Source organism: Vanellus vanellus (assembly GCF_965231255.1).
Source record: "Vanellus vanellus genome assembly, contig: HAP1_SCAFFOLD_29, whole genome shotgun sequence".
Taxonomy (NCBI): domain Eukaryota; kingdom Metazoa; phylum Chordata; class Aves; order Charadriiformes; family Charadriidae; genus Vanellus; species Vanellus vanellus.
The window spans coordinates 78,025-87,608 of NW_028127296.1; the positions used below are offsets into that span (position 1 = coordinate 78,025).

Below are 9,584 nucleotides of genomic sequence, written 5' to 3' on the forward strand. Positions count from 1 at the left end.
GCTGCCTTGCAGCACTGGCAGGTCTGGGCGCTCGCTGCAGTCCTCGTCCTGATCTTCAGGCTCTGCCGGCGCCTCAGCAAAAGGAGCCCCCAGCCAGGCAGCAGCGCTGCAGAGGAGAGCTCAGGCAGCAGCAGCAGCACAGAGTGCAGCAACGAACAATGTGCAGGAGAAGGTTCTGGCGACTATGAGAAGCGTGTGTTTGGGAGGGTTTCAAAGCGCATCCGTTCGTCAGTGCAGCGCCTGGCCTACAGGAGCCGCGTGGTGGAGGAGCTGGTGGGTGACCTCCTGGCTGTCTTGCAAGAGCGCATGTCCAATACTTTCTTCCCGGTCCTGCAGCCAGCCATCGGGGTGGGCAGTGCCTTCGAAGGTTGGAGTCCCCGTGGGCGTGATGCTGTGTACCGCCTGCTTGTGCCCCTTAAGCCCCCCCGTGGGCACGTTTTCCACCTGGAGCTGGGCACTGCAGCGGAGATGCCGGCAAAGGACTCCCGCGTCCGCGTGGAGCTGGCGTGTACCTGCAGCAGGGATCAGCTGGTGGAGAACGCGCCGTTCTACCTCCACCACCCCCAGGAGGAGGAGCTGAGGAAAAATCTGTCTGCCGGCCTCCTCGGCACCCTCTGCACCGGCTCCTACCTGGATGTGCACAAAACCGCCCAGTGGTTGCAGAACCTGGTGAGCTCAGCCTGGGAAGAGATGCCTCAGGCGCGGCGCTACAGCATGAAGGTGCTGCCTTCCAGCCGCTCCTGCAAGCTGCAGCTGACGAACGCCTCCGGGAAAAGCCTCCTCATTGACATCATGTTTGGGGTGCGGCGAGGTGACTCAGACATCTTCCTGAGCAGCCAGGAGACTCCAGAGGCCATCCTCACCCCCAGCACAACATGGGTAGAGAGCTACGCGGTGGCAGAGGTGAAGTTCTTCAGGCATGTGGCCAGGCAGGCCCCACACGACACCTCCCACCTCAAATGCCTCCAGCTCTTCGCCGCTATCCTGCTGGGCACCAGCTTTTCCACCGCTGTCTTCAAGACGGTTGCCATGCACCTCCTCAACACCTTACCAGTGTCGAGCTGGAGCAGGAGGGAATTCCTCATGCGGCTGCAGGATATCCTGTGGTACCTGCGCGGCTGCCTGCACGACAAACGCCTCGACCACTTCTTCTTTGCGAACGAGAACATGCCCGAGGACATCGTCTTGCCCCCAGCCCTCCAAACAGCGGAGCCACTCAACCTCTTCCAGCGCCTGCTGCACGACCCGGCTGCCCACGCCAAGGCAATGCGTGAGGCCGATGAGCTGCAAGATCGGCTCACAAGCCTGCTCTTCTACGGACACCGAAAGAGCTCCTCACGCACAGAGCTCTCTTAGTGTCCCCTAGATACTCCCCTGGGAGCTGGTGCTGCGGAACTGAGCACGCTGGGCACGCACAACACGCTACTCAGTCGGCTCTGGGAACTGCTGCCACACCTTTCCTCTGCAGCAGAACCGCACTCTGGGGAGTGGGACGCCATGCGGCTGGAGTCGCCCTTGCAAGGAGCCTTGCGACAGAGACTCCTGTTACCACGGGCACAGCCACCGCCCTGTCCCTCGCGGAGCTTTACCCTGTACATAGATGTCAATAAATCATTTGTTTCACACACAGACATGCGTCTGTGCGTGTGTGGGCATCAGTTTTGGGGGGAAGGCGGGCATAGGGTGCTGAGCGCTCGGCTGCCCCAGAGTGGCGGAGTGTTTTGCTGAAGAGCTGATGCGGTGGGCTCTGCTTTCACTGATTGTGGAGCTAAGGCTGCCACCTGTCTCTGCTCCTGCGCTGGGGCAATGGCAATCACTTGTCCCCCTCACAGCTCTGCCATTCGAGATGCCATTACATAGGTGACAAATAACGAAAAGATTACAAACGACCTGATAACAGAGCAAAACACCACCACACAAAATAACAAGGCAACGTTTTTGAGTCCACACTGAGAAACGATAAGCTGCCCTAAAGGAGAGAGAAACAGCAATGAACTCCCCCACAGCTCCCATAGCTCCTGACCTAAGTTTATACAAAGATAGCAGAGAACTCTGACCAGGTTCCTTCGAAACCATTCCAAAAGAGTCATAGTGACTTTTCGAGGAATACAATCAAATCTTTTTAAAACTTCAACCCTTCAGAATTTTCCAATTAAAACCTACAGTTCTCCCAGCACTATTTAAATTAAGTGCAAAATATCACATTGTGTGCCAGACCCATTACAATACCACATTGGGCACCAAATTTGTTATGGTTTGAGAGACCCATAACAATCTGTTGTCATTTAGACAATCATTCTATCACCTGATGACCCCTCCCCACCCGGGAAAGGGAAATCGGGAAAAACAAGAAAACCCGAGAGCTGAAGTATAAACAGATTTAATAGAATAAGATTAGATAATTAACATTAACAGCACTAAAGAACCGATATTGATCCCGACACCAATACAGAATATGCACAGATTGTACTCAGCCCATTCTATCAGTAGGAAGCTGTGCACTCCCAGCAGTGACAGCAAATGTGGGACACTGCGAGCGCTACAGCTTCAGGAGGAAGGGAAGGCCTCAGGGCTCCGGCACCAGGGCACGAAGTTCTCAGGATGGCAGCCATCAAGGGAGAGAGAGAACTTCGCAGCAAACTTTCTAATTTATAATGAGTGTGACGTTGATGGTATGAAATAATCCTGTTGGCCAGCTTGGGTCAAGTGCCCGGGTCTCGCTCCTCCTCATCCACGCACCTGGTGAGCTCTAAAACACTGCAACCTTGAGACCCACACACCACAGCCAGCTGTAATGTCACTATTTTCACAAATTCAGACACTGGAGTCTTCTGAAAGTGCAGTTTTCCTAAGTGTTAGAAGAGAAATTAGTCTTGTGTCGCTCAAACCAGGACAATAAGGTGTCCCTGAGCCCATCCCAGGCTCACGTTATCTAAGTGCGGATATTCCACTTGAAAGCACACAGGGCTGAACAACAATTAGTGTGATAGATGTGTTGTCCTCACGCCAGGTGCGAGTCACCTGGGCGAGTTTACAGTCCTCCTCGCCAATCTTCCATTACTTTCCCACATTCCACCCCCTCACTCAAGAGACCGTATCTCCTGGAGCTGACAAAGTTGGAAATGTTCGTTCAAACATGCGGGGTGTAATACAGAGTAATTTACAGAGGCATGAAATAAACACACATAGCAAAATGAATAAACATCTCTACAGTAATGCATCTCTACAGTAATCAGGTGTCCAATTCTTCCTGTCAAGAAATTAAACCCCTCAGCCAGCCGGGCACCACCAGTGGGTTGTTTCACTGGATGCATTTTGTCCTGGAGAATTTTGCATGTCTTGCTTCATGCTGGCTGCTTCATCGGTTATGTTGGAACAATGCGTGTTTTCAAAGTCGAAGCAGCGTTTTTGACGTCGAGGGAGGAAACAGTCCACCATCAGTTGGGATTGTGATATTCGTTGGCGGATAACAGCCGTTACCTACTCAGGAGAGAGAACAATGAGAGACATTAACACCAAAATCACGTAGCACAGTGTAGTTCTACAGTACAGCTGCTGGGGTTGGTATGCCACAGAAACAAGGTACCAAAAGATCTGCAGCTGCTCATCTTCCCTTGATACAAAAAACAGATGAGTTAGTGACAGTCGAGGCTGACCAAATCTCAGTATTTGCGTGTTGGTGTGTCAGAGCTGTACCCAGGGCATGCGCTCGTAGCACAAGACTACAAAGCCCGAGGAGCCAACCTGTGACAGGGGAGAAAAGCAGCAGTGTCATCTCCTTCCAGTGATACATCGCGTTGCTCCAGCTCCTTCAGCAACATTACTCCGGGTTTGATACCCTGATGTGGGGTAATTGCCCACACAGACTGGAGAGCTGTGGCATGCACTTTTTCAGATGGAACTTCAATGGGATGCTGTGTTTGCAACACTGTTCCAGTGCCGTCTCCTCTGGGTAAGATGCAGGTATTTGTCGAAGATACCTGAAATACAAGAACTCGAGAATCTGATATGAACAAGTGATGTCAAATAAGAGGAGAAGTTGGGGTGTAATGTAGAGTGGAGCCTTGTAATGCCTTGGACCAAAATCCTACAGGTGGTAAATGGGAGCACCTTCCTCACTCGGTTGCTGCGCTAGTGATAAGCCATGTCCCCCATTATAGAGCTCTCACTGCCAACACCTTCCCACCAGGAGAAGGATGGTGGCAGATTCTCCCAACAGCTCTTCCTTGCACCACCTTCATACCTTTGTCAATAACTTTTTGTCAGGACAACCCGAGAGGTCCAAACCCTCAGGGCACGAGGATGCTCAGGGGCAAGTCGCCAGTGCACACGTGCTCGAGCAGTGGCTGTCGTGCTGCTGTGCTGCACCCTGAGCATCCAGCCTGGCTGACACACAGGTGCAGTCTCCAGGTGTCCAGCTTAGTGCTCCAAGGAGCTTCATGGCCAGAACTGCCCAATTAACACCCTGTTAATGATGTGCTCTGGCACTTCTACACCAAACTGAAACCACACAGCTCATGAAGTATCTGAGATGAAAACTAACGTCTCAAATTTTGTACAGGAGAGGAAGGACTTCCAAAATTTTCCAAAAGGGGACCCGCGGAAATTCTCCTTCTCGTTGCCACGTGAGGAGAGGCTGCGAGAGCTGGCACTCCTCAGCTGGGAGAAGACTGGGGGTGGGGGTGGGTGGGGTGTCTTATCAACGTGTATAAACACCTGCTGAGAAGGAAAGAAGAGGGAGCCAGGCTCTGCTTAAGAGTGTGCACTGGGAGGACCAGAGGAAAGGGGCACCAATTAGAAGACAGGATATTCCAGCCGCACATGAGAAACCAGTATTTTAATCTTGGGGTGATATATTTTACTGGATCTAGGTGATGCTCCTTGAGCAGAGGGGTTGGACCAGTCTCCACAAGTCTCACACAGTCTCCACAACCTCAGCCACTCTGTGTGATTCTCTGCTTTGGTGAGACTCCTAAAGCCTTTGAATTAAGCCCTGATGCCCACTGGAAAGGATTCTGGGACAAGGGATGATCCCAAACTCCTCCAATACCATTCATCACAAAACATCTGCCTAGTCCAGAACATCGTACAGCAGACACAGTCAGGAGAGAGAAAATATCCTTTTATTGTGGGTATCAAGTGCGGGAGCCTGGGAGTCACAGGGGTTCAGGCAGTAACAGGAAATCAGCACCTATAATGAAAGAGTCAGAAGCACCGATAAACCCACGAAAGAAGAAGAGGCATGACCTGGTTCCCCTTTCCTTGGGGAACACAGCTGGCCAGGAATGGTTTATAGCCCAGAAGAGAGAGCGACTGCTGGCAGTGACTGTGGGAGGGCTCTGGCGCCTTATCCCCATGGGTAACACCCTGAGCGCCCCGCGAGTGTACAGAGGTGCGCCGTGGCCCTATGCCACACAGCAGTGCTCCATGGGCAGCCCCTGGGGAGTTACTTCCAAGCCCTGCGCAGCACTATCCCTCACCGTCCCTCGCCCGTGAGTTCGGCTGACCAAGAGCAGTGTCCGAGTGGTGAAAGATGGGCAGCAGAGCCTGGTACGCACCTGGGCTTCTTCACCTTCTAGACCTGCCTGATTTTTTTCCAGGCCCCCTCTTTTCCTATCTTCCTTCTTTTTTTGTCTTGTTGGCATTCCCTCGCCTCTGCCCAGGCCTCCTTTCTCTTTCTTTTTCTTTGGTTTTCAGTTTCCTGGCAGGAGCCTGCAAACCTTTCCATCCCAGTGTGATTAGACAGGTAAAGCCAGGATCAACCGGAACCAGTTCTTGGTTTAACCAAAGCTGACTCATTTTACCTTTTTTCCTCTGAAAGGCTCTTTAGTTCTTCTGCACGTACCGGGGAGTCTACCGTGGTCTCTGGGGTGACTGGAGGCAAAGCAATGGGTGCCTAAAACAGGAATGTCAGCGTTAGCAGGTGGCATGGGACGGCCTGGAGTAGCAGGTGACTGTTTGGCAAATGGCTCCCTTGGCCCTGCAGAGAAGATCCCTTCAGCTGGTTTGCATCAGCCCTTTCTTCCAAGGGCCTCACTTTGGAACACAGTGTTCACGCGGGTGTGTGACACTCAGTTCGTTTGTGGGGGCCACTCAGCGGGGAGCCCGCAGTCCCTCTCACACCAAGAAAAGGCGTGCCCACGTCATTCTGCCGGGGTTTCTTCTGCCCTCCCAAGAGAGAGCTCTGCAGATACCCCTTTGGTGCAATCCCACCTCCTGTGGTGGGAGGCCTTGCTTTGGAAATGTGTCTTTCTGTAGGTGTTTCCTTTGATGCCTAACCCATTTGAGAAACAACCTTTCCTCTTTTAATTACAGTGTATCATTCTGGGGGATAAATAAACCCACACAAAGCGACGTGAGATGGAATGCCAGGAAGAGGCACAGCAGCTACTTGGACTCCTCAGGAACTACCTTCCACACGAGACAGGTTGTCTCAGTGGTTGTGGAGCTGCCATACCTCTGCTGTTTCTGATCCCACCGCTGTGTCTGCCCCTGCTGCTTTCTGGAGGACGAGCAGAGAGGGCGGTGTGTCCAGGAAGGCTTTTGCCTGGTGCTCCACATCTGCTTTGCCTCCACGGCCATGTTGCTCTTCCAAAGGCAGCTCTGGAGAGCAAAAGCAGGTGCAGCAAAGTGACTTGTTGGAAGTGGGCAACAGCTAAAGCAAAACCCACCCGAAGCCCTACACTAGATTCCTGCTCAGGCTGTGACAACCCTCAGGGCCTCCTCATACCTGTGGGTCTGCCCACGGGTGCTGGCACCTCCTCAGCTGAGGGACTGGAAAGGCCAGCCATCTTCTTCCCAAAGATTTCATGGCAGTTTTCAGTCAGAAACTCCACCAGCGTCTTCACCTGCACACATGACAGCCTTGGTTTCAGCGCAGGTGCCTGAAAACGCGTCTAGCAGCCTTTCCTACTCCTGACCCTTGCCTCTGCGCAGAAGGCTGTCGCTGCGGGGCTGCTCTTCCAGGTAGCCACCCCACCAGCGCTTGTTGGAGAAAGGGGGCAGCCAGGGACCTCTGCACAGCCAAGCTCTGATGGGCCAGGAAGGCTGCAGCTGGCTGGTCAATACAGCGTACCTTCTCAGACACCTCCAGCATGGCCTCCAGTGGGAGCAGGTCCTCGTTGGGCGGGCTCAGCAGGTTTGGCCCAACGCAGATGGCCAGATTGCTGCAGCTCATCCTGCTGGTGGACGCGTTGTGGCCAATATGCTGGAGAAGGGACAGCAGCCGCTCAAGAAGGAGGAGATTTGCTGCAGGCAACTTGCCGGCCACCCTGAGGGAACAGGAACACAATGTTTAAAAAGTCAATGTTGCCCACAGCTGTCCCCGAAACTTGCACAAGGCAGGTGGGAGCCAGCGGCTGTGCTCTGCAGCTTTCCAGGTGCTCTCAGCCAGTGGTCAGTGCTCCTGCGCTTCAGGAAGGAAGCACAGCGTTGCTCCCCAGCTCCTGATTTCCCCCAAGCCCACGCAAGGGAAGGCTCCCTGTCCATGTGCTTTTCCCCAAAACCCAACTCCACCCCCCAGCAACACTGGGCTGCCAGGAAACACGGCTTTTTAAGGAGCCTGTCCCTTTGCAGGCAAGTCCCAGGCCTCTACCAGTTGCTGCTCAAAAGGCAAGCTGCTGGCCACACTTACGCTTTCAGCTCTTCCACCTTCTTGCTTGGCTTCTCCATGGCTTGCATCCAGTCCCCATAGAGGTCAACGACGAGGAGCTTGGCAGGGATGCTTCGGAGGAAGTCCTGCAGTGCCAAGAGCTCCAGGTGAGCCTTTGAACACTCCAGGCCAGCCAGGAGCTCTTCCAGCTGCAGGTGAGAAGCGCTCACCTTCAAGATGACGGCCAGCAGCAGCACAGGCTGGCTGCCCAGGTCGACATCTGCGCCACTGTCGAGGGCCTCCTTCAGCTCCCGAACTGCTGTCCCGCTGGCAGCTCTCCGGAATATTCCCTCCGTCGACGGTCCTTGTTGGTGCAGGATATTCAGGAGCTCCTGCAGGAGACGCAGCAGAACAGTTGCTTGGCTGAAGAGCTGCCTTCTGACAGCAGTGTCCGTGGCCAGAGCTCTGCCCCAGACCCGGCTGCCTCCCCTGCAAAGGGGCTGGGGCCAGAAGCATGAGCCAGGGGTGAAGAGCCCAATGCCCCGTCCTCAGCGCTCCTCGGGACACTGCCCCTCCGGAGCAGCCGGAGGGAGGGCTGGGGCCCCCTGTCCAGACTGGCTTACCTGGATGGGCTGGGGCAGCGTGCCATCATCCCCGCAGAGGGCTGCAAGGGGCTGTCCAAAGAGCGCCCTGTGGCAGTCTGCCTGCCCGGGAGCCTGGGCAGCGAGCGGGGTCCGCCGCAAAGCAAAGGGCCAGGGCAGCCCTCTCCTCCTCCCGGTCCCTCCTGCCACAAAGGAAAACACAGCAAGAGCCCCTCAGTGGAGACCACCGGAGCAGCACTCTTGGAGCCTGCCCTGCCCTGCCCTGCCTGCAGCGCAGTGATGAGTGGTGCAGCAGGACGGGCAGGGAGCCAACAGCTGGAACCGCCTCTGCTGCTCAGCGGCTCCAGCTCGAGGCTCCTGACAGCCAGCGTGCCACCGGGACAGCCTGGCCCAGCCCTCGCCCTGCCCTCCACCCAGCTCTGCGCAGCAGCAGAGGCTCTGTCTCCTCGGAGAACCACATTCAGCAGCCGCTGCCCAGCGAGTGTCCTTCCTCATCCAGGTGACGTCCTTCCTTGGGGGGCCAAACCTGCATGGCGACACTCAGGGGACAAGTGAGCAGAGCTCCTGCTGACTCCAGCCGAGGGGCAGAGAGCCATCTGCCTGGCTCTCGGGATGGAGCAGAGGCAGGCATCACCTCGAGCGCGCTGCCCTGCACGCAAGGGACACATGTCAGGTGGGAGCGAAGGGACCTCAAGGGCTCAGCTCTCTCCTGCTCTACAGCGATGGGGACCGACGTGCTCAAGGCGAAGGGCAGCTGCAGCAGCATCCCGTCTTCTGCAGAAGTGCTGGTTGCAGGAGCAAAGGTGCCTTTCCCCACCTTTTTTTCAAAAACTCACCTTCCGAGTGGCAACGTCCCCCTTCTTTGCCAGAAGGGACTGGCAGAGGCCCTTGCTTGAGATCATCCTGCAAGAACCAGGCTGTGCTTAGAGAGCAGCCCTGCAGCAGAAAAGGCCACCAGCGAGCTGCCACCCGGCACCAGCAGCCTGAGCGTGGCAGAGCTGGGACCGTCAGCCCTGCCAGACTCTCTGCCCCGTGCAGCAGGTTTCCTCCCAGCGCCGCCAGCAAGGACATGCCAGCGTTCCTGGTGGCTCGCCAACCCTCTCAGCTCCCCAGGTGGCACCTTGGGACCCTCCCGCAGAAGCTCACCCCACTCGCCAGAGATGCCTGCCACTCCAGCACAGCGAAAGGCGGGTGAAAGGCAGCCATTCTCACCTTTGCCTGGCCCTTGATCAGGGTCTCCAGGCTCCTGGTGCTTAATGTCCTCCACTGGGCAAGAGAGAAGGAGTGGAAGAAGGTGAGAAGCGATGCCTCTGCTGCTCGGCTGGAGGAGCAGCGCTCAGGAGACAGAGCTGAGATGAGAGACACTCACAGCATGGCAGTTGCTCAGCTTC

General features: G+C 55.4%; 1 protein-coding gene across 1 annotated transcript; it reads left to right on the top strand.

The window, feature by feature from the left end:
• Positions 1-306: 306 nt before the first annotated feature.
• LOC309685395 (inositol 1,4,5-trisphosphate receptor-interacting protein-like 1) lies at positions 307-4,629 on the top strand (the record flags this gene model as incomplete). Its single annotated transcript, XM_082501160.1, has 2 exons — positions 307-1,270; positions 4,562-4,629. The coding sequence occupies 2 exons, from the start codon at positions 307-309 to the stop codon at positions 4,627-4,629; spliced, it is 1,032 nt and encodes a 343-aa protein (XP_082357286.1).
• Between the last annotated feature and the right edge of the window lie 4,955 nt (positions 4,630-9,584).